This window comes from Haliotis rufescens, unplaced genomic scaffold (assembly GCF_023055435.1).
Source record: "Haliotis rufescens isolate VD_foot unplaced genomic scaffold, xgHalRufe1.0.p SCAF_109, whole genome shotgun sequence".
Classification (NCBI taxonomy): Eukaryota; Metazoa; Mollusca; class Gastropoda; order Lepetellida; family Haliotidae; genus Haliotis; species Haliotis rufescens.
In genome coordinates, this window is record NW_025963790.1 from 654,272 (window position 1) to 679,331 (window position 25,060).

Here is a 25,060-nt window from a genome sequence, read left to right on the forward strand (position 1 = left end):
CACTCTTCGGTAACGCCTAACTCAATGTTTTTGCAATGGACTCCTAGCTAAGCTACTAGTGGATGATAAATTAATTAACCTTTTTGTCGAATAGACGTACCTAATGTATAATCCATCATTTTTAACCCGAGGATGGATCTTTCAGTCATAAATTTCGATGTGTACAGTCGCTAGAGTATCATTTTAACAATACAGACATGACACAAGCTGCACGTAAAATAATTGATAAAGGTAGTCCTTGCGGGTTCACATACCTACATGTACATCCCCCAGGACATTGTCATATTTTGCTTTACATCCTCCGAGCAACGTTAACAAATTTAAACTTGAATAATAATAAATTGATATTATGTATATGAACATGTATAAATCAGCTTGCACACCGACTACTGCAGAATGAAATGTCATCCATTTGCTAGTTTACTTTAGTTTAACATATTATATTCACAGAACAAAATGAGAATTGTATTGGGGACAAGTTCTTGCAACTTAGTAAACCCCTCTCCGCATAAAATATGTACAAATATACAGTTGCCAAAAAAAAATTTGCTTCAGTCAGTAAAAGTCAGACTTTTCACATTTACACATCAATATATTTTTGTAAGATTGTTACGTTATAATTATTCCATTGTGTATATTACTACCTACTTTACCAATTGAAATATGATTCCATTAGGTTAATCGTCAATAGGATATATTACAATTAAGTACAAAACACACAGAGTATTATAAATAAATAAGAAAACCAAGTTCATTCTAGTAATTAATCCTCTTCTGGACAACCATAGAAATGAAATTCCAATGCGTTTATATATACATATAATTATACAACAATGTTGGATAACGACCTCAATCATCCCCCACACCCATACTTTAATGACGATTGTACGATAAATCCTGTACCAACCCTGAAAAGGATAGGTTCTAGTCATTTAACGCCTTTGACACTAAACTTATCAGGTTGTTACAATTTACGTAAAAAGTTATTACATTTTACCGCAAGTTGAGATAATTACAATTTACGTCAATTTTTATTACAATTTACGTATTACAATTTACGTCAAATTTTATTACAATTTACGTCAAAATTATTACAATTTCATGCAAGTATTACAATTTACCTTTTTATTACAATTTACGTCGTAACAGGCGCTATTGATGAATGCACACACAAAATTGGGACGTGCGTGCATGCGTGCGGGTACATACGTTTTCAATAATGCATTCTTTTGCCGGTATATTTGCGGGAAGTGTTTGGCACCGAACACATGATTATAAGAGGCGAAGCAGTCATGGGGAGAAAAGTGTATTATCATTTCATCAATGATTTTCCATTTGTAATCATTTCATTCTTTTAACCATTTTGCGCACGATGGAATATGTTTCGGCCGAAAATTGAGACTGATAATTCTCCAGCGTTCACGTTTTATATGATAATGAAATTCATAAATATCTTTTTGTCTGTCGAGAGACCCGTGAAGATCCGGGGTAGAATAGGTCTTAAGCACCCATGCTTGCCGTAAAAGGCGACTTCGCTTGTCGCAAGAGGCCTAGGAGACTAACGGGATCGGGTGGCCAGGCTCGCTGACCTGGTTGATGCATGCCATCGTATGCTTGGATCGATGCTCATGTTATCAATCACTGAATTGTCTGGTCAAGATTCGATTATATACAGATGGCCGTCATATAGCTGGAAAATTGCTGAGTGCACCGTTAAACACCAAACAAACAAACTTGCACACATTCCCTCCCTACGCAATTATTCAGATGATCTTAGAGTTAACGCGTAACAATATTGAAAGTTTGGAATGAAAAAAATATTCTACCTCAAGTTTTGAGAGAACGTTTTTTGGACAAGTGTCATTTTCCTCATTCGTCCTTGAATCGACACAGATCAGTGGTATGTTAACAATAGTTTTGCATGGTATTACCTTCTTAAAGACCGTTACGTGACATCGCTTCTTTAAATGTATGCTACATTGAAAATGCAGCTTTGCTTTACGAACATGAACGACATAAGTAATTATCATGTATTTGTGTAAACCAACAATTCATTAGAAGATGTTATTAACAACAGACATGAACACGATAAATATTGCAAGATTGCTTTAATATTGAACAACTTATAAGTAATAGTTTGTGCATAAGTAAATAAGATAGCAATTCATGTCGGGTTGAAAAACTTACGCGCACTATGTACAACACAGAGTGGACATGTAAAATATACTGTTTGTGTAGTTTCACTGGGTATATAATCATATTGATGTAAAATATGCTACTATGAAGTAGTTAAAAGTGTGAGGGCAACATCCTCTAGCTGCTTTACTTGGTCAGCAGAGGGGTAGGGATGCATGTATACACCTTCAGCTGAAACAGAATGAAACAATGAATGAAAAAATCGTAATTAAATTTCGAAATAAATTCATTTATTTGTAGAGCATGTGTTCCTTGAGAGTTACATTATACAACTACGCGAAGGGGTAGCCTAGTGGTTAAAGTGTTCGCTCGTAACGCCGACGACCCGGGTTCGATTTCCCGCTTGGGAACAATGTGTGCAGCCCCGGCTGCTGCAATGTTGCTAGTCAGTGAGTGAGTTTAACGCTGCTTTTAACAGTATTCAAGTTATGTCAAGGCGTGTCAGCTTAACGTTGGAGGAAAGCCCGAAGTGATGAAGGTCTCAGACGTTTACCACTTCGGTGAAACCTACGAACATGGGTCTGGTGCTGACAAACCTAGAAACATAATCGGTGCGAACCGGGATTCGAACCCACAATCATAGGTTTCTTGCGTGCCAAGGGACGCCACTCTGCACAACGAATCGCGGCGCCTTAGACGACTAGGCTACCCCTGCCCCTGCAATGTTGCTAACAGCGGCGTTAAACAATACTCACTCACTCACCTACATGGTACTATTACGCACGTATATTGAAACCAGCTGTTTTTGTAACTGTTAAGGTCGAACTGTTTATGGATAGTTTAGCATCAGCATGTTATCCGCCTATTCCATAAAGTATGAATGAGTATTACATAAACATGTCTGTTAATAAACCTCTGTTGATCAAACCGGGCCTGCTCCCATTGAAATGTCCCCGATTAAACACATTTCCAGATGAACGAATCATGGATACGAAGAATGCCTTTTTGTAATAGATAGACGTTCAAACAGTAGTCAACTGGAAGGTAAAATCGGCGGACTAGCGGGTCCGGTTTAACGGGGTTTCTCTCTAAACAAGATGGTCGACGTGAACAACAACTCAATTATGCGTGTGTTAACGTTAAATGTTCCAAGGGGCAATTGTAGAAAACGCATAAAATGGCTGAAATTTTCACTGTATTTTCAAGGAAATTATTTTTTTAATTTTTAGTTTCTAATCCCCGCACTATTAGTCTGTTGTGATGTATTTAACCCTGTATAACTTTTACAAAGTCCAAACAAACAAATTCTTAAATATTTTGGCGTTTTGCAAATTGTCTTCGTGAAATTTCAGTCATCTTACACATAGACTGTAACATATATAACACTGTGGTTAACTTACTTCATCAAGTTGACCATGGAAGAAGTCATAACCATTCCCATGACCCACTTGGATTGCACACTGGCTCCGTCTGATGTTGCCTGGAGATACAGAAAAGGTCCGTCGTCATGCGAATATCAACATTATGGTTGGTAACAGCTATTTACACAACCATTATAATATTTATACCCGGACATATTGAAATTCAAAACGGCAACGCCACAGAACAATGAGTCCCGATTCTCTAGTCTCAACGTTATATTGCAGTGGATATGATTCAGTTTGATTCGTATGAGTGCTATGGTTAAGACGTTAAGACGGTTTCAGGTTACCATACCGGGGGTACTGTAGATATTAAGTTAAATCTGCTCGAGATTACAAATAACCCTCTGAAAACAACAATATGGCGGAAAATTAGGTTTCTAGAAGGGTGTTCAGATTGAAACAATATTGAAAATCTTAAAATCTTAAACATAAAACGTAAACGCGAGGGAATAAACAGATTCCATTGGGCGTCAAAGGCAAACTAGCAGTCATAAGTATATGTATGGATCTCTGAAAATCTGTTATGACACCAGCGACTATGCCTGTCGTAAGAGGCGACTAACGGGACCGGTTGGTCAGGCTTGCTGACTTGGTTAATGCATGTCATCGTATCCCAAATGCTAGGATCGATCCTCGTGATATCCATCACTGGATTATCTGGCCCGGACTCGATTATTTACAGACCGAATATGTCTCTGAATATCTACCATAATCCTCCTGGAATGATATCGTCGCTACACAATACAATGTATCACATTAACATCAGGCTAATGGTACGAACAGTGATGCTTGCCTATGGAAGCAACAAACTGAGAAATCACTATCAAAAATAGAGCAATCATACCAATGTTGGCAAAACCATGAATATGTCCTGCCCGAGTGGTACCGCCATGGACCGAGGATAATGGTACGTTTCGCTCATTGCATATTCAACATGTCAATATATCTAAGAATCCCAGGGAAATAACACAAATCAGTAATATTGGAATATCCTGCGTGTTTTACCAGAGAAAGTTCTTTGGTCGGAGACACTGTTAACTTCAGCTTTCATCAAGTTATTGTTAACCGTCAACTTGACACTGTTCATGGCGATGGTGTTCTGCAATAGATAAGAAACTATTAATCACGGACTCACTAAAATTTGCGACATAAATAACCCAAACACAGTTGTTGTTTTTGTTGTTTTTACGTGTATATATATATATATATATATATATGTGTGTGTGTGTGTGTGTGTGTGTGTGTGTGTGTGTGTGTGTGTGTGTGTGTGTGTGTGTGTGTGTGTGTGTGTGATACAACAGATATAATGTCCATAGAGCCTTAAACCCATTTCAGGTGTTCAGCAGCGCACGGTTCATCTCTTTATGAGGACTGTATTAAAAATGCTGATGTCTGACCCCCATCAATCAGTTAGTTACTTTTAAACTGTGCATGGATGACATAACCACTGTGTATGATACAGATAACTTTCTTGTTGAAGGCTCTGCATTACGCTTTGTTCACTTACTGAGTAAGACACGGACAATTCATGTATGACGCCACCGTCGTTGATGACACGGAAGGAGACTGTTGACGTGCTGGTGGTGATGTAGATGCTGCCCGCCTCCTCGCAGTCGGCGTTGGTGACGATAGCCTGAGCGTTGCTCGTGGCCTGAGTTTGTCGGAACAAGAAAGAGATGACCAGAACGTTGCCGAAATGCATGTTGGAGAAACGCAGGATGCGGAGTTGTATGTTGTTGTTGAAGATGCCATAGCCGGAGAAAGCAGAAACACCAACGTTCTGAACTGCGACGTTGTAGCCGGAATAGTCCTGGACGGTGCCGTTGAACGGGAGGTACAATTCAGCCTTGCAAACTGAAATTAAGAAAGATTCCAAATTGAGATTATTATAAGAGCATGTGTGTCATGCTGATTTTACGAAACGAGTGTAAGAATTCTTGTATTTCCCGAGCTAGAGCGAGGATAATACACAATTTCTCTCACGAGTTTAATTTTCCTTGTGGTCCATTATTTCGCAATCCGTTTGAGCTTCTCTTTAGAAATATGCACTGATCACGGCCGCTAACTTTAACAAAAATCAACAATCTTAAGCTTTAACGCCGTTTCTAGTGTGACGTCATTCCGTCCTTGCGTCACAATAACATTCGAATGACATCAATAATGCCGTCCGGATGAGGGGAACAATACATTGGTGCGTGGGATGTGATATTTACACCAGTGCACAACGATTTTCATTAACTCGGTTATTCATAACCTGGAGGGTAACACATAATTGAATTAATCCAGGAGGGAGTTTTATTTGTTGTTTAACGCCGCACTCAGCAATATTCTGGCTATATGACGGTGGTTTGTAAATAATCGCGCCTGGACCAGACAATCCAATGATTGACATCATGAGCATCGATTAACGCAATTGGGATACGATGACATGCATCAACCAAGTCAGCGAGCCTAATCACCCGAACCCGCTAGTCGCCTCTTACGACAAGCATAGTCGCCTTTTACGACAAGCATGGGTTGCGGAAGACCTATTCTACCCCGGATCTTCACGGGTCCATACGGAGTTTTAACAAAAGTGCTCGGACGTACCTGCTGCCAATAGCGACCCGCCACTGACGCAGGTGCAGGTGGTGCTCGAGTATGTAGTTCCTGGAGGACAGGGCATTTCAGTCCAAATACCATGGTCAAGTTTCTCATACTTCGCCTGATCCCCAGACGAACCCCTGATCGAGCCATCGCAGGCTGAAGGTACGTTATTTTGCACTGTGGAGGATGTGGTAGCTGCACATAATAAATAAGCAATAAAAAACCCCGATAAAATCATTTTCACAAAATGACAAAATTCTACAAAATGCAAAGTTCTTTGTTCGTTTTAAACATAAAAAAGTCAACCCCATAAAATAACCAGTCTCGAAACTGTTATAATCAATAACAGCAAAATAGCTGTGAATATAAAATGAATGGACCACTGAAAATCAGTGATAACATAGGGTGTTCGTGTAAAGGGTAAGCATTCCTGCTTTACCGTTAGCACCCGCCATTCACACAATTTGCATGAAAAGGTAAGTGTTTGTTTGTTGCCTAACGCCGGACAGCAGTACTCCTGCAATTACATTCATATAAAGTATTGAGTTTTATGTTCTGTAGCCTGATATTAGACCTGGAACATTTCCATGGATTCTTGTTTTCAACCTGCATTGGTTTCTGTTCGCATATAAATATTTTGGAGATACTTCTTATGCATTACGGAATAGACACTTCGTGAATGTAGTTAGATGCCAGCACTACTTACGGGAAGGCAACACTCAACACAGCAGTTTGCTAAATAATGGAGGATAAAATTTAACTACGCACCTACACTTCCTGCGGTACATTGGACGTTAGCCGGCCAATCACAAACCAGGACTCCTTGGTTCCAGTAAAGACCAGGGGGGCAGGTCTTGTGGTGGGATGAAACGGTTGTCCCAGGTCGCACGCACTGGTAGAAACGGGCACAGTCCGTCTCGTCAGGCATGTATCCCACACCATTGTCATACCGACACCCATCGCATGGATCACCAACTGGAAAATATAGAAAATACAACATATAGAACGTTTACATGTTTGAATGAAATCAGATACTGATCTGATGCAAGGTGTCTGTTTCCGGTCATGTGGAGACTTCTCGGATCTTTAGAAAGAGGGGTTGAAATCGAAGTAAGAAAACTGTTTTTCAAAAACCGATTTAGTAATGTATAACAAAACAAATACCCAATCTGATACTTTTTCAATAATTCAACTTCTTTGACAGACATATATGCAGGCGTATTTCTATTTTCAATTCTGATATTTGTATCCATCTAAGATGCAAAGTGAACTTAAACGTATACACATCTAAATCAGTGTTTTGTATATTTATTGGTTCACACCTGGACATGTACTGTTACAAGTCTCTGTATCATCTTCTCTGTCTGATCCCACACAGTCCGCTCCGCCGTTGCTGGGAGCAGGGTTGGTGCAGGTCCTGGTCCTGGTGATGGCTCTAGAGCCTTCTCCACAGGGTACAGAACATGCACCGGTTGTAACCGCCCACTCAGTCCAGTTTCCGTCAACTATAGGCGAAGCATTTAATAAATTGACTTATATTTAGTATGAGCGCATTGGGGTATTTCAATAGATATATGGCAACCCTATTCCGTTACTTCTGAATATATTTATTGATCAACTTTGTAAAGAGAACATCTGTACAGCATTTGAATTTGATTAGGTCCATGCTTTTTATATTTGTTTCATACCAGGATATCCAACAGTGTTGCAATTCTCTGAATAATCTCCGGTTGCGGATCCCACACAGTCCGCTCCGCCGTTGCTGGGAGCAGGGTTGGTGCAGGTCCTGGTCCTGGATATGGTTCTAGATCCTCTTCCATATGACGCTGAACAATCTCCGGTTGTAACCGTCCACTCAGTCCAGTTTCCGTCAACTGTAACCAACAATAGAATAGACTTTCACTTTCTATTTAGGAGTTTTTTTACCTTCGTAGAATGAGGGCCAAATTTATGAACTTGGGACATGATATTTGTTTCTGCTCTCCCGTAGGATGTGTAAAAAAATCGAATGGTATCTGTGGCCTCGTTGGCACATTGGGATCCATATGCTGGTAAAACGATAATTACCCTCCAGTAATGTACTTTATTGTACTCAGTGGTTATGACATAATTACATGAGCAATGTACACATCGCTTTGTTAGGAAGAATTACTGCAGTAAGTCGTTGACTGTGTCTATAACACAACATCAACAAAGCCGACACGATCACCGAGAGAGATTTTCAAAATGGCACTGACCGGGATACATTGTTAAATCCTCCGATCAAGTGATTATAAAAATAGGCCGAATAGACGCGGAAGTAATTTAAAAATCAGCATTAACGCTGTCAATCTACAAACAGCAGTTATTCAACGTGTTCGCGAAAAGCGTAAACCCAAAGTATTAAGACAATCCAATGATTGACATCATGAGCATCGATTAACGCAATTGGGATACGATGACATGCATCAACCAAGTCAGCGAGCCTAATCACCCGAACCCGCTAGTCGCCTCTTACGACAAGCGTACTCGGCTTTTACGAAAAGTATGGGTTGCGGAAGACCTATTCTACCCCGGATCTTCACGGGTCCATACGGAGTTTTAACAAAAGTGCTCGGACGTACCTGCTGCCAATAGCGACCCGCCACTGACGCAGGTGCAGGTGGTGCTCGAGTATGTAGTTCCTGGAGGACAGGGCATTTCAGTCCAAATACCATGGTCAAGTTTCTCATACTTCGCCGGGTCCGCAGACGAACCCCTGATCGAGCCATCGCAGGCTGAAGGTACGTTATTTTGCACTGTGGAGGATGTGGTAGCTGCACATAATAAATAAGCAATAAAAAACCCCGATAAAATCATTTTTCACAAAATGACAAAATTCTACAAAATGCAAAGTTCTTTGTTCGTTTTAAACATAAAAAAGTCAACCCCATAAAATAACCAGTCTCGAAACTGTTATAATCAATAACAGCAAAATAGCTGTGAATATAAAATGAATGGACCACTGAAAATCAGTGATAACATAGGGTGTTCGTGTAAAGGGTAAGCATTCCTGCTTTACCGTTAGCACCCGCCATTCACACAATTTGCATGAAAAGGTAAGTGTTTGTTTGTTGCCTAACGCCGGACAGCAGTACTCCTGCAATTACATTCATATAAAGTATTGAGTTTTATGTTCTGTAGCCTGATATTAGACCTGGAACATTTCCATGGATTCTTGTTTTCAACCTGCATTGGTTTCTGTTCGCATATAAATATTTTGGAGATACTTCTTATGTATTACGGAATAGACACTTCGTGAATGTAGTTAGATGCCAGCACTACTTACGGGAAGGCAACACTCAACACAGCAGTATGCTAAATAATGGGGATAAAATTTAACTACGCACCTACACTTCCTGCGGTACATTGGACGTTAGCCGGCCAATCACAAACCAGGACTCCTTGGTTCCAGTAAAGACCAGGGGGGCAGGTCTTGTGGTGGGATGAAACGGTTGTCCCAGGTCGCACGCACTGGTAAAAACGGGCACAGTCCGTCTCGTCAGGCATGTATCCCACACCATTGTCATACCGACACCCATCGCATGGATCACCAACTGGAAAATATAGATAATATAATATATAGAACTTTACATGGTTGAATGAAACCAGATACTGATCTGATGCAAGGTGTCTGTTTCCGGTCATGTGGAGACTTCTCGGATCTTTAGAAAGAGGGGTTGTGTTTTTCAAAAAACGATTTAGTAATGTATAACAAAACAAATACCCAATATGATACTTTTTCAATAATTCAACTTCTTTAACAGACATATATGCAGGCGTATTTCTATTTTCAATGCTGATATTTGTATCCAACTAAGTTGTAAAGTGAACTTAAACGTATACACATCTAAATCAGTGTTTTGTATATTTATTGGTTCACACCTGGACATGTACTGTTACAAGTCTCTGTAACATCTTCTCTGTCTGATCCCACACAGTCCGCTCCGCCGTTGCTTGGAGCAGGGTTGGTGCAGGTCCTGGTCCTGGTGATGGCTCTAGAGCCTTCTCCACAGGGTACAGAACATGCACCGGTTGTAACCGCCCACTCAGTCCAGTTTCCGTCAACTATAGGCGAAGCATTTACAAATTGACTAATATTTAGTATAAGCGCATTGGGGTATTTCAATAGATATATGGCAACCCTATTCCGTTACTTCTGAATATATTTATTTATCAACTTTGTAAAGAGAACATCTGTACAGCATTTGAATTTGATTAGGTCCATGCTTTTTATATTTGTTTCATACCAGGATATCCAACAGTGTTGCAATTCTCTGAATAATCTCCGGTTGCGGATCCCACACAGTCCGCTCCGCCGTTGCTGGGAGCAGGGTTGGTGCAGGTCCTGGTCCTGGATATGGTTCTAGATCCTCTTCCATATGATGCTGAACAATCTCCGGTTGTAACCGTCCACTCAGTCCAGTTTCCGTCAACTGTAACCAACAATAGAATAGACTTTCACTTTCTATTTAGGAGATTTTTTACCTTCGTAGAATGGGGGCCAAATTTATGAACTTGGGACATGATATTTGTTTCTGCTCTCCCGTAGGATGTGTAAAAAAATCGAATGGTATCTGTGGCCTCGTTGGCACATTGGGATCCATATGCTGGTAAAACGATAATTACCCTCCAGTAATGTACTTTATTGTACTCAGTGGTTATGACATAATTACATGAGCAATGTACACATCGCTTTGTTAGGCAGAATTACTGCAGTAAGTCGTTGACTGTGTCTATAACACAACATCAACAAAGCCGACACGATCACCGAGAGAGATTTTCAAAATGGCACTGACCGGGATACATTGTTAAATCCTCCGATCAAGTGATTATAAAAATAGGCCGAATAGACGCGGAAGTAATTTAAAAATCAGCATTAACGCTGTCAATCTACAAACAGCAGTTATTCAACGTGTTGGCGAAAAGCGTAAACCCAAAGTATTAAGACAATCCAATGATTGACATCATGAGCATCGATTAACGCAATTGGGATACGATGACATGCATCAACCAAGTCAGCGAGCCTAATCACCCGAACCCGCTAGTCGCCTCTTACGACAAGCGTACTCGGCTTTTACGAAAAGTATGGGTTGCGGAAGACCTATTCTACCCCGGATCTTCACGGGTCCATACGGAGTTTTAACAAAAGTGCTCGGACGTACCTGCTGCCAATAGCGACCCGCCACTGACGCAGGTGCAGGTGGTGCTCGAGTATGTAGTTCCTGGAGGACAGGGCATTTCAGTCCAAATACCATGGTCAAGTTTCTCATACTTCGCCGGATCCCCAGACGAACCCCTGATCGAGCCATCGCAGGCTGAAGGTACGTTATTTTGCACTGTGGAGGATGTGGTAGCTGCACATAATAAATAAGCAATAAAAAACCCCGATAAAATCATTTTCACAAAATGACAAAATTCTACAAAATGCAAAGTTCTTTGTTCGTTTTAAACATAAAAAAGTCAACCCCATAAAATAACCAGTCTCGAAACTGTTATAATCAATAACAGCAAAATAGCTGTGAATATAAAATGAATGGACCACTGAAAATCAGTGATAACATAGGGTGTTCGTGTAAAGGGTAAGCATTCCTGCTTTACCGTTAGCACCCGCCATTCACACAATTTGCATGAAAAGGTAAGTGTTTGTTTGTTGCCTAACGCCGGACAGCAGTACTCCTGCAATTACATTCATATAAAGTATTGAGTTTTATGTTCTGTAGCCTGATATTAGACCTGGAACATTTCCATGGATTCTTGTTTTCAACCTGCATTGGTTTCTGTTCGCATATAAATATTTTGGAGATACTTCTTATGCATTACGGAATAGACACTTCGTGAATGTAGTTAGATGCCAGCACTACTTACGGGAAGGCAACACTCAACACGGCAGTATGCAAAATAATGGGGATAAAATTTAACTAAGCACCTACACTTCCTGCGGTACATTGGACGTTAGCCGGCCAATCACAAACCAGGACTCCTTGGTTCCAGTAAAGACCAGGGGGGCAGGTCTTGTGGTGGGATGAAACGGTTGTCCCAGGTCGCACGCACTGGTAAAAACGGGCACAGTCCGTCTCGTCAGGCATGTATCCCACACCATTGTCATACCGACACCCATCGCATGGATCACCAACTGGAAAATATAGATAATATAATATATAGAACTTTACATGGTTGAATGAAACCAGATACTGATCTGATGCAAGGTGTCTGTTTCCGGTCATGTGGAGACTTCTCGGATCTTTAGAAAGAGGGGTTGTGTTTTTCAAAAAACGATTTAGTAATGTATAACAAAACAAATACCCAATATGATACTTTTTCAATAATTCAACTTCTTTAACAGACATATATGCAGGCGTATTTCTATTTTCAATGCTGATATTTGTATCCAACTAAGTTGTAAAGTGAACTTAAACGTATACACATCTAAATCAGTGTTTTGTATATTTATTGGTTCACACCTGGACATGTACTGTTACAAGTCTCTGTATCATCTTCTCTGTCTGATCCCACACAGTCCGCTCCGCCGTTGCTTGGAGCAGGGTTGGTGCAGGTCCTGGTCCTGGTGATGGCTCTAGAGCCTTCTCCACAGGGTACAGAACATGCACCGGTTGTAACCGCCCACTCAGTCCAGTTTCCGTCAACTATAGGCGAAGCATTTACAAATTGATTTATATTTAGTATGAGCGAATTGGGGTATTTCAATAGATATATGGCAACCCTATTCCGTTACTTCTGAATATATTTATTGATCACTTTGTAAAGAGTACATCTGTACAGCATTTGAATTTGATTAGGTCTATGCTTTTTATATTAGTTTCATACCAGGATATCCAACAGTGTTGCAATTTTCTAAATAATCTCCGGTTGCGGATCCCACACAGTCCGCTCCGCCGTTGCTGGGAGCAGGGTTGGTGCAGGTCCTGGTCCTGGATATGGTTCTAGATCCTCCTCCACATGACGCTGAACAATTTCCGGTTGTAACCGTCCACTCAGTCCAGTTTCCATCAACTGTAACCAACAATAGAATAGACTTTCACTTTCTATATAGGAGTTTTTTTACCTTCGTAGAATGGGGGCCAAATTTATGAACTTGGGACATGATATTTGTATCTGCTCTCCCGTAGGATGTGTAAAAAAATCGAATGGTATCTGTGGCCTCGTTGGCACATTGGGATCCATATGCTGGTAAAATGATAATTACCCTCCGGTAATGTACTTTATTGTACACAGTGGTTATGTCATAATTACATGAACAATACACACGTCGCTTTGTTAGGAAGAATTACTGCAGTAAGTCGTTGACTGTGTCTACAACACAACATCAGCATAGCCGACACGATCACCGAGAGAGATTTTCAAAATGGCACTGACCGGGATACATTGTTAAATCCTCCGATCAAGTGATTATAAAAATAGGCCGAATAGACGCGGAAGTAATTTAAAAATCAGCATTAACGCTGTCAATCTACAAACAGCAGTTATTCAACGTGTTCGCGAAAAGGGTAAACCCAAAATATTCAAATCTTAGACATTTACCACTTTGAGGAACAAGGTGATGACAAAACATTATCAGGTCGAATCTCTTCATTTCATTAGAATCATGTATCACATGAAGTACGGTTAGAAGGATGAATGGATGGAGAAGTGATAGGCAGATGACATACTAATTATGGACAGATAACTTAGTAACTGTTAATACTTACTAGGAGTTATTTGGCCAGTAGTCACGGTTACACCGACCACAAAGGCAAACAGCGCAAACAAGTTCATTCTCCTTGGCCCCTTGATGAAATACTAAACGAAAAGATATTTTCATCTTTATCTTTCTCTTAGCTTAAGTTGATTTGAAACAAATACATGTAACATTACAAATTTTCGTGTCTAATGATTAATATTGAAGATATATAATACTAGTATATACTATTTCAAAAACGGTGAGGGTAATCCGATTCTTTCATACTACTCTAGTTTGTCTGTGACAGATACACTACAGTAATAGAAAAGAAACGGATGATCTTGACCTTAACATTAGTATATCAGAATTCACCATAAAACCTATGTCAAAGCAAATTGACGAAACACGTTACTGTGAATCCAGTACGAGTGTGAATATGAATTGTTACAATTTAAGTGTTCTTCGTGTAAACTATAAACCAATTACTTAACAGAATATGAAATCCTTCAAATTTATGATAGATATAGGTGTATTTGTTAAATAACCTTACCCTATAAAAATAGTTCAGTTAATGTTACAGTTAGGGAGCGGTAACCAAGTTATAGCTGTCGTAGACGTTCAACCTGATACATGTACGTCTTGAATTGAAAATACAAGTCCGTCCGCGAGTCCATAACGTTTTATGGTGAACTCTTCTCTACAAGTGCTTAGTGTTCAACTCCCAGTTCCAAAAACGTTGTACCTCATCAGGTCAGCTGGTCGATATAGAAAAAAAGAGTGACTGATAAGTTGAGTGATTTATTGAGAGAAGAAACGACGAAGCTCCGCCACGATTTCGAGTCGAAGTTGGCAGATTTGAGCGAGAAAATAGTAAGTGTTGAACAGACAAATTTCAGAGAAATAGACTCAGTTAAAAGCGATTTGAACGACATGATGTCAAACGTTGGTGATATGGAGAGACAGTTCGCTGATGTTGTTGCGGGCAAGAAGGACAATGATATTGCATGTAGTGCTGTGATGAGAAATCTTCCCTGCTCTAAGGACGAAACAAATGACCCACTAGAGACATGTCGTATGGTCAACAAAGTCATCTGCGACGGGCTGAAACTGCATGATGTCCGTGCAGTACGTGCAGTACGGAAGAAAAGGAGCGACGCCAAACCGGGTGTTGTGTTTTCGTTGGAAACCGCCGAACAGAGGAGCAAGCTGTTAAAGCAGAAGAGACAGTTGAAGAATAGTAGAACTTTTTCAAAGGTTTATATTGATGCCGCCTTGTCACACGAAGAACTCGTTGCCTGGGCCAACATTCTGACTCTGATTAAAGAGATCGGCAAAGACAACACACTTCGATTCCAAGGGAAGAGATTCATCGCCTTACGAAAAGCCTAGGATCATGTGTGGCTAGGACTCTGGAACGCGGATGGATGGACGCAGAAGGATTCCAGTAGCCGTCAATTCAGGGATTGTGTAGTCAAAGGTTTCGACCGTGATGTATTCGTGGTATGCGAAACCTTTCTTCAAAAGGACGAAATTTTATTTTTAGACGGGTTTACGTGGCACGGTAACAACAGGAAAAATATTCATAGCAGAGCAAAAGGGGCTCCGGCGGAGTCGTCGCATTCTTTAAGAACTCCTTTCTTTAAACTTTTGACGTGAGTGTTTTAGATAATGAACATGAAGACATAATATGGTTTAAACTTAATTCCAATGCGGATTCAGATTTTAGTCTAATTATATGTGTTTGTTTTTTGTCCCCGGAAAGCTCATCTCGAGCTAATGATGCTGAACACTTCTTTGAAACCCTGCTTGAGTTTTACCTCTATCAAAATGAAGGACTGGTATGTTTATGCGGTGATTTCAACTCGAGAGTGGGCGACAAGTGTGATTTCATAGAAGGTGTGGATAATGTGGCTGATAGGGAGGTAATAGATCTTAAAAACAACAGATACGGCGATTTATTCATTAACTTTTTAAACGAGTGTAATCTCTGTATGCTGAATGGACGCATAGGTAAACATGATTATACATACATAAAAAACGGATCTTTCGTGGTTGATTATGTTGTCTCAACTCATGAACATCTTAGCTTTTTCAGAGATTTCGCCGTCACGCGGTCATCGTCGTTAGTTACAGGAGGTAACGTGCCGGATACTTTACCTGACCACTCAATACTTACATGTACCTGGAACGTGACTGACCTACTACCTCTGTGTCTGCAGATGTACACGTATGGGCAGAAGCCAGCTCCGTCCATGTCTCACAAACGATACGACGCTGGTAAGATAACCAACTCGTTTTTATCCCTAGACGATGTCATTGGTAAAGTAACAGCCGTCGTTCATAAAATTGAGAGAGAATTGACTGTTTCAAATAACGTTGACGCTGCGTATGACGAGTTTGTTAGTTTTATGCATCATGAGTTAGATAGCGTGTGTTTAACACGACAGTCAGTAAGTAGAAACCTGAATGCTGAATCTAAATACAAACCTTACTGGTGTGATGAGCTTCAGGAGAAATGGGACGATCTGTGCACGGCAGAACGTATTTGGCTGCGGGATAGGTCCATGGTTAACGATAGGAAACTAAAAGAGATTTACCTGACAAAATGGAAATTCTTTGATAGACTTTTGAGAAAACATAAACGCATCTACCAACTTCGTGAACAGCAGCGGATGCTCGATAGATTTAAAGGCGAGGATTCTCCATCATTTTGGAAGGCTATAAGGTAAGATTGGCATGAGTAACGATAGGCATTCCAGAGTCCCCTGGGAGGTGTTAAAGATGACAAGTTGTGTACTTACAAAAATGTTGTTCTTGACAAATGGCAATCCGATTACAGTTCTCTTTTTGTAGAGGAGGACTTGCCACAATTTGACCAGCCCCACTTTGAAAATGTTATCGACGATTTAAACAACCGTAACGCGAGAGACAATCCCGTGTATGACACTACTGACCGATAACGCGTCAAGAGATTGAAGCCGCAGTCGCACGTGCTAAACGTGGCAAGTCGGTCGGTCCCGACCCTATACCCGCTGAATCTCTTAAGAATAAACACTGTATTGACATTCTTTTTAAGTTGATTTCTTATTGTTTTAATAACAACGCCTGTCCCGCTGCTTGGCGGTCAAGCGCTATAAATCCGATTAAGAAACTAAATATGGATCACCGTGACCCACTTGGATACAGGGGAATCTCATTGCTATCAGTACCGTGTAAGATATACGCCGATATTCTGAACTGTCGACTTAGTCATTGGTTAGAAGAAAATGATGTATTAGCTGATGAACAAAACGGTTTTCGAAAAAACCGCGGGACTCAGGAGCACATATTTAGTCTTTACTCGATTATCGATAACAGGAAGCTTTCCAAACAATCCAAACAAACACACACACACACGTGCATGCACGTGCAGTAATCTTGGACGCGACGTTAAACCCAATTTCACCTCACCTCACCTCATCAACAATCCACATTCTTCCAGTGCAGTGATCGTCCGGAAGATCTTTCTCTTGAACGTATACGACAACTGACGAGTGCTCGCCTGAACTGTGACCTTGTTACACCCCTTATGAGATGTTTGCCGGGATTGCCTAAAAGTCGGGCCGGGCCGGACCAGCGGATAATACTAAAAATGGATTGCAGAATAATATAATGAAACGTACAGATCTCGACAGATCTCAAATGTCCACAAACGCATAGTTTGTCTCATTTGAATCAAAACGCATCTTCAACAATGTAATAAATTTATAATTATGACTACATACCGTGAGTCCTCGTAGAAAAGTCAGTGTCTTGACTGTATGTTGTCTTTGATGAGAAGGCTTCTCACCGACCGTAGGGTGTAGGGGTGTGATGTCCTGGGCAGGAAATGACAGTGTTTTGATTACTCTTCTTTCATTAATTAACGTGTTAGACTTCCCTAATTAACCTTTACTAATTCATGTTAAACCAACACAGGATGTTTTCTGGAAGTCGATATTCGCGAATCTCATAGGGCTGACACGACACGTGTTAAATACTGTCCTGACACTTCTAAAGTTACTGAACATTCTTTACACCTTAAGACTAGTATTATATCTACCTTTATAGCTAAAATGGGTGGAATTATCTTTAAAACGCCCGCATGTTATCAGGAATGAGCGGGCCACTGTAACTTGATAATGCCCTTGACGACGGGCCATTATCAAGCCCGTTGTTAGGTGACGTCATAGGATAGGCATAGGTGACGTCACGTTCAATAGTGACGTCATCTGGTTTGTTCTATGACGTTTCCATACTTGTAAAAGTGGGTCAGTGACATTCGTGTTGATTGCAGTAAATGTTTCAAAACCGATATTGTTGTTTCTTTATTATTTGATAACAAATTCCATCCATTTTATCTATAATAACGGTAACGCTATTTTTCAGGGCATTATCATTTGCAGAAGCCCTGAAAAATAGCGTTACCCTTATAATATATCACTTTAGTGTCTCATGTTGCAGTATTTAAAGAAAACGCGGTGCTCAAAGGGAAGCCTATTTACCTCTACATTCTCAACGTCCTTTATTAGAAGTGATTGGTCTGTGCTCGGTCTGACTTGGCCCAGGCTGTCAAAATCAACTTCAAACTCACAGATGTATGATCAAGTGTGTTTACATCTATAGACTAGTATTATATCTACCTACATATCACTTTAAACTGTCACAGAACTCCGCATTTAAAGAAAACGGGTCCAATAAAGTCCATTCTCAAGACATGTGTTTGCCCCGAGTCGGCCCGGGCTGTCAACATCAACTTAAGCCTTATATATGTATCATGCCATGGATTCACATCTATAGATTAGTATTATATCGACCTATATACCACCTCATAGTGTCTCAGTTATTTAAAGAAAACAAGGTGCTCAATATGAAGCCCTTCTCAGTCTACATTATCAACATCCTCAACATAGTCCATCAGAAGTATTTGGCTTGTGTTGGGTTCGACTTGGCCCGGGCTGTCAAAATTAACTTTAAACACACAGATGTATCATCAAATGTGTTTACATCTATAGAATAGTATAATATCTACCCATATCCAAATTTATATTGTCTCAGATCGCGGTATTTAAAGAAAACAAGGTCCTCAAAGTGAAGCCCTTTTCCTTCTACAGTCTCAACATAGTCTCTATATGAAGTGTTCGGTCCAACTTGGCCCGGGCAGTCAAAATCAACATTAACCTCACGGATGTATCTTCAGATATGTTTACATCGATAGAGTAGTATAATATCTACCTATATACCACTTTATAATGTCACAGTACATCGCATTTAAAAAAACAACTGGTCCGTAAAAGTCAAGCACTGTTACTGTATTTTCTTTAGAAAAGCCATCAGAAGTGGTGGGTCCGACTTGGCCCGGCCTGTCAAAATCAACTTTAACCTCTAAGATGTAATATCAAATGTATTCACATCTATAAACTAGTATAATATCTACCCATATAACACTTTATAGTGTGTGAGATTGCGGTATTTAAAGAAAACTAGGTGCTCAAAGTGAAGCCCTTTTCCTTCTACATTCTCATCATAGTCTCTATATGAAGTGTTCGGTCCGATTTGGCCCGGGCTGTCAAAATCCATTTAAACATCACAGATGTAACATCAGATGGTTTCACATCTATCAATTAGTATAATATCTACCTATATATCACTTTGTACTGTCTCAGATCGCGGTATTTAAAGAAAACAAGGAGCTCAAAGTTAAGAATCTGTGTGTAATAGGTTTAATTGTACGGTATACATTGTAGACAGACAGACAATAACTTATTAGTGTCTCACTTCTGTACATACATAAAACAGCTTTGTACAAATAAACATTGATAGAATGTACAGAACCATTCAATAGAATTGTGAGAGATTATTAACAGAATATCCCACTGCTAAGTATATGATAAATTGTTGAATTAACATTAGATAAGGTTGAGAATTAATAGTGTTTTTTTCAATAAACCTTAGACTGATGAGTCGTCTGCTAGCCCAGTTAAAGTTCGATGATAACCAGCCTGCTCATATTGTTACCCTGTTCCCCATTGTTGGAAAGTGTGTCGTCTGCTACCCCAGCTGGTAACAGCTACCACAAGCTGTCGATATGCAATACATTATAATACATCAAGATGGCAGTTTCCATCTAACGATTAAGTATTTCCAAGCAATTTAAATATATGTTCAATATCTAGATATATGTATCTTTAATTTGCTTAGAAATACTTAATCTTTACATGAAAACTGCCATCTTGATGTATTATTCTGTTTTGTATATTGACAGCTGGTGACATGCAGAGCCGTGATTGCTGCCAAGGGCGGTCCCACGAGATTCTGAGATCAGCACACTCTCGTGGCCTTGTGTGACATGACAATGAACAGTTGTCAAAGTCTTTGTACAACAACAACATGTGAATATCGGACTCCAAAATTTCATATTTGTATCTATGATATTAAATTAAATATATCAACTTTATTAGGTACAATACATTTACTACTAATCTACCTGTGCGTTTCCTTTTTCGAAGAGTGTATATCTCCTTTCGCTAAAGTTGACCGGTCTATATTTTGTAAGAATAAGCTATTGCGCATTAAGCGATTATCTCCTTTAGCTCTATATGTGGTATAGAGGAGGTATTAAGGAGGTATATCTATGTTCATCCAAATGTCCATACATATATGTCTACATACATATACATGTATGTCCACATATATATGTATTAAGCAAGTCCCACATTCTTCCTTAAAAGATAGATGCTAAGCATTTCCTCTGTATGTATTTATATATGTAAATATCGTTTTATGTCAACGCTGATGCAGTGAACGAACCACAGACCTGATGCTAGAATAACATCTAATCTCTGAAATGAACATATTTTACAGAAAAAACCCAGTTGTTAAACAATAGTTATAAAATATAATAAAAAGGAGCCAAGAGACTTTCTTCAGTTTGCCAATTTTGGGCTGTATTGGAAATATTTGTTTCAGGGTCTGTATGACAGACAAACGTAATGCTTTTAAGTATAAAGTTAAGTAAGTATAGCTGTTGTATATATTCAAATATGTTTGTGATTAACCCGACCTTGAAAAATATTGAAGTATGAGGTGAAACTATTTATGTCATTATTTCAAATTAGAATGTGTGCCTAGTTGGGCAAGGGTGGAAACTGGACTTTTATAGTCAGTTAACTCACTTGCCTCGGGAAGATGCTCTGGTTATTGCGCAAAGAAGAATCCAGTACCAATGAAAGTGAACAGCATGCATGACCCGATGTTATACAAAGCAATCATATAACATATCGCAACTCATGGTTGTTAACAATCAGGCCGTCAACATAATGACGGTATCAGTGGGCCCATCGTAGTTTTTTAAGTTAAAAAATGATAACTTCATACTTATACTTATACAAAATGAATTCTTATATTTGCACAGTAATTGAGTTCATACTTTCATTGGCAGCTTCAAGATATTAAATGAGATATATTGTGTCTGATTAAAATAGATGAGAGAACAACAGTATCGCTCATTTCGTAAATAGGATACTAAATGATCCCCCGTGCCCTACCATTTCTAGGAAACGAGTGAACAGTTTGGTATCAACTGTTTGGTTTTGCTAGGTTCATAAAACAAGGTATTATGGCTCGTTTCGTATTTTATTAATCGCCTCTTTTCAAGATTGAAAGATACATAAAGGGCCGTGCATGCATTATATAGCCTGTCACGAATGAGATGCATCACAACTGACATATTATGTTTTGGTAGAATAAAATCTTGTCTTTTGAAATAACAGACGAGACACCTTTATGTATGTTATAGTTATCCGACATTTTTATCCAGTCACGAGCGGATGCGATACAGACCAATTTTCATTTAACTGTATAATGCACCTTGCTGCCTTTGAGAGAGTCTGTGTCTCGCTGGAACACAAATATTGGATATTAGCATTGTATTGTGATTTTGAGAATCCGGGTGCCTATATAACATGTAATATATTTCCGATTATAGTACTTGTTGTTCATGCATATGTTCTAGCAATGATAAATATTCGTTTTGCTTAATTTCTACTTTGAAAAACTTCGTAGGCGCTCTGAACGCTTGGCGCTGTATAATTCAGCACGCGCATGGTTGGGTGCAAACCAAATTATGTTTATTTGTCATAAATTAAACCACCAGCGGCGTTACAGGAGCATATATCTAATGTCATACAATACAGAATAGTAGATCAAGATGGCAGTTTCCCTGTAAAGATTATGTATTTCTAAAGATTTGTACGATATATCTTGATAACTGTTTTTAATCTTTGATCTTTTGTGAAAATAATAGTGGAAAATTTCATGGTTGAGTACATGAACTGGTTTAGTGACGTATTTTACATTAAAAGTGGCGTGATTTACATCGTTAAAATATAAAAGAATCTACACAGTGATCCGACTATAAATGGTTGTTATTTATTTACGAACGAAGTCAGTAATTGGGGATTTAACTTGCGCTTTCCGACATTATGCGTATGTCGCACACAGTTAAAGTGTAATTCATTTATTCATACCAAGTACGAATGCATCGATCCGCCAGCGTTGTATCTACTTACATGTTGATTAATGCCAAAAGACACCAACATCACAGGACTAAGTACATAGTTCGTTGAATGTTATTTGGTGAATACACATGTTGCGTAACACAGAGCACAAACCCAAATGGCCTGTCCGTTTGTGACAGGTGTTAATTAGAGAATGTATTGCCACCACATTTTGTCCCGGCAATTTTATTACACTTAATGAACCTAGTCAGTCCATGGGTCTGTAACAACTTTATAAAATCAAAGTAACATGAATGTTACGTAATTCGTATTAAATGAAAAGTTGACTTAAAAGGTTATAACATGAATATTATTGCGCTTTTGAGGATAAAAGTGAAACTTTTGTTTAGGGATGACAGTACAAAAACATACCCTTAAAAATCAACTGTATTTATGCACGACTTCACACAGACTATAAAAGTATACATATGTTTATCTAGCTACAGTTACATGCATGGCACAAAGATTAACATGAAATAATAATGTTGGTCATGTTTGTTAATTTCTACATTTCGTTGTTATTGGTATTCTGAGGATGTTGTAATTATACATGGGTTCTGATCTTCTTTGACGTAGAATACATGAACTGGTTGAGTGACTTTCTGCCTTCAGCGTGAGAGAATTACCTACACATATACCCACAATCTTTTGACAAAGAGAAAGAAAGGAACATAAATCCTATAGCTATCATATCTACCTGTACTAAAAGTTCACTATCAATCTCCTCTGATAACAAACTCTTACATTTGATATCCCCAAGCAACAATACTCAGTATGCTCATGGAGTCATTGTCAAAATCAGAAACCCGAATGATATCCTATCTACATGGTCACACACGGTGATTGTTAAGATCTACACTCAGACAACATGGCAGTCTGTATTCATTTCTCATATCCCAAAGGTCCCCCACCAAACGTCCTCTTATTAATTCTAACAACAACAAAAAAGTGGGATTTTGTGAGATGTCCTACTAAGAATGGGATATTGTTCATGCTTTTAACAAATTTTTATTCAGTAAATGAATCGGGATTGGTAAAAATTGCTCCAGAAACAAAATCAAATTTATCAAGTAATATTGATATGTGTTTGTTTATACATATACATACATATTATAAAACATAATACATATATACATCAAAAGAGAACAAAAACGAGTGGTCAACAAATTAGTGCGGTTGATGGACTGGTGTTCAATTATTAAGAAAAGCTATTTAACTATTTAATGCTTAATACGTAGCTTAAAATATGAATTAATCCGTAAGTTATTACTTTATTGCAAATCCATCAGAACGTAGATATGGACTGAATTTAAAATTTCTATATGGACAGATTGTTTCCCATAAAGCACTGAATTAAAAGTCTAACCTTTAGAATAGAAAGACGATTCGTTTCTTAAAAAATGTAGTAAGGCCATGTGAAAAAATAATGCAGAATACTTTAGCCAGAGAGCATGCATGATGCTTCATCTGAGACGTGTCTTTCAAGCTGATGGAAGTTTAAATCACTACAGCCGAGTCCGAGGCGATAAAGGATATGTGACAAAATCATGGTTCAACTGGATATTAGTAACATTGTCCAAGTTTAATAATCCACTATATCAGAAGACTATTCCAAGTATTAATGGTATCAAGAAAGAATGATTTGGCATAGCATTCTGTTCTACAACTGGTAAATCCTGTAAATTGGTTCGATTTCTTTAAATGTAATCACTAACAGAAGAGATGTTTTCCATCTTGTAAAATAGTGTTTTCTTTTGGCAATGTTAGTTTCTCAATAAAGTTCCTCATGGCTTGTACCCCTTGTGCCCCCACAAATAGTCACTAATGCAGTGTAAACTTTCTCGGATTGGTTCTTGTTCTTTTGTACAATTATCCCAAATATTGGAGCAAAGATATGGGCAATTAGCTTTTACGTAACTTCTAACGTTTTATGTGAAATGAAGTATTTAACTGAGTGAGTGAGTGTGGTTCATGACAGGGGACACCAGAGAGGTATTCTAAGACTTCTAAGGCAATTAATCACAGGGCTTACCTTTTAACTATATCGTCAATATCAGAAAGCTATTAACAATCTGACTGAAACATTTAACCAAAAGTCAATTGATAAAAAATATTTTCATTTTAAGGTTAGGTTTTGCATTTAGACTGACTTTAACGTGAAATTGAATAGTTTCTGTTTTCTTTGGATTATACTTTACTTGCTTTCATCCATTTGGTAATTTTCTCCAAATCGGCATTAATATTTTACGCAGTAGTATTTGGAATTGTCCACTTGGGGAATTGACTGGACCCCGCCGCAAACACAGTAAACAGACATTCCAAGGTGAATAATATATACAATTGTTTCTTGGCTCGACATGCTAGGGTCCATAATGTTACTTATAATGTAAAACTAAAAGTAATTTTAAATTATATTAAAATATTCTTATACATTTATGTATTTAACATGAGAGAGGTAGCGACACACATATATAAACATGCTGTATTTTATAATATTAATTGTACAATTCTGAATGCTTTAAACCTGTTGCATTAAACAATTTTAAGATAAGATGTTGTAACATTGTGAATTAATTTATTTGATATACACTTAATGGCTTTGTTGTGTACTAGACTTGTAAGTCAATCTTTTATTTCTT

General features: G+C 38.8%; 1 protein-coding gene across 1 annotated transcript; it reads right to left on the bottom strand.

The window, feature by feature from the left end:
- Positions 1 to 2,093: 2,093 nt before the first annotated feature.
- On the bottom strand, positions 2,094 to 14,403 carry LOC124114883 (SCO-spondin-like). The gene is made up of 18 exons (XM_046475680.2): positions 14,396 to 14,403; positions 13,874 to 13,964; positions 12,993 to 13,178; positions 12,629 to 12,811; positions 12,094 to 12,300; positions 11,330 to 11,521; positions 10,415 to 10,600; positions 10,050 to 10,232; positions 9,515 to 9,721; positions 8,750 to 8,941; positions 7,835 to 8,020; positions 7,469 to 7,651; positions 6,915 to 7,121; positions 6,150 to 6,341; positions 5,068 to 5,414; positions 4,566 to 4,659; positions 3,537 to 3,616; positions 2,094 to 2,367 (listed from the first exon to the last, which is right to left on the bottom strand). The coding sequence occupies exons 2-18, from the start codon at positions 13,938 to 13,940 to the stop codon at positions 2,323 to 2,325; spliced, it is 2,937 nt and encodes a 978-aa protein (XP_046331636.2). The 5' UTR covers positions 13,941 to 13,964; positions 14,396 to 14,403; the 3' UTR covers positions 2,094 to 2,322.
- Positions 14,404 to 25,060: the final 10,657 nt, after the last annotated feature.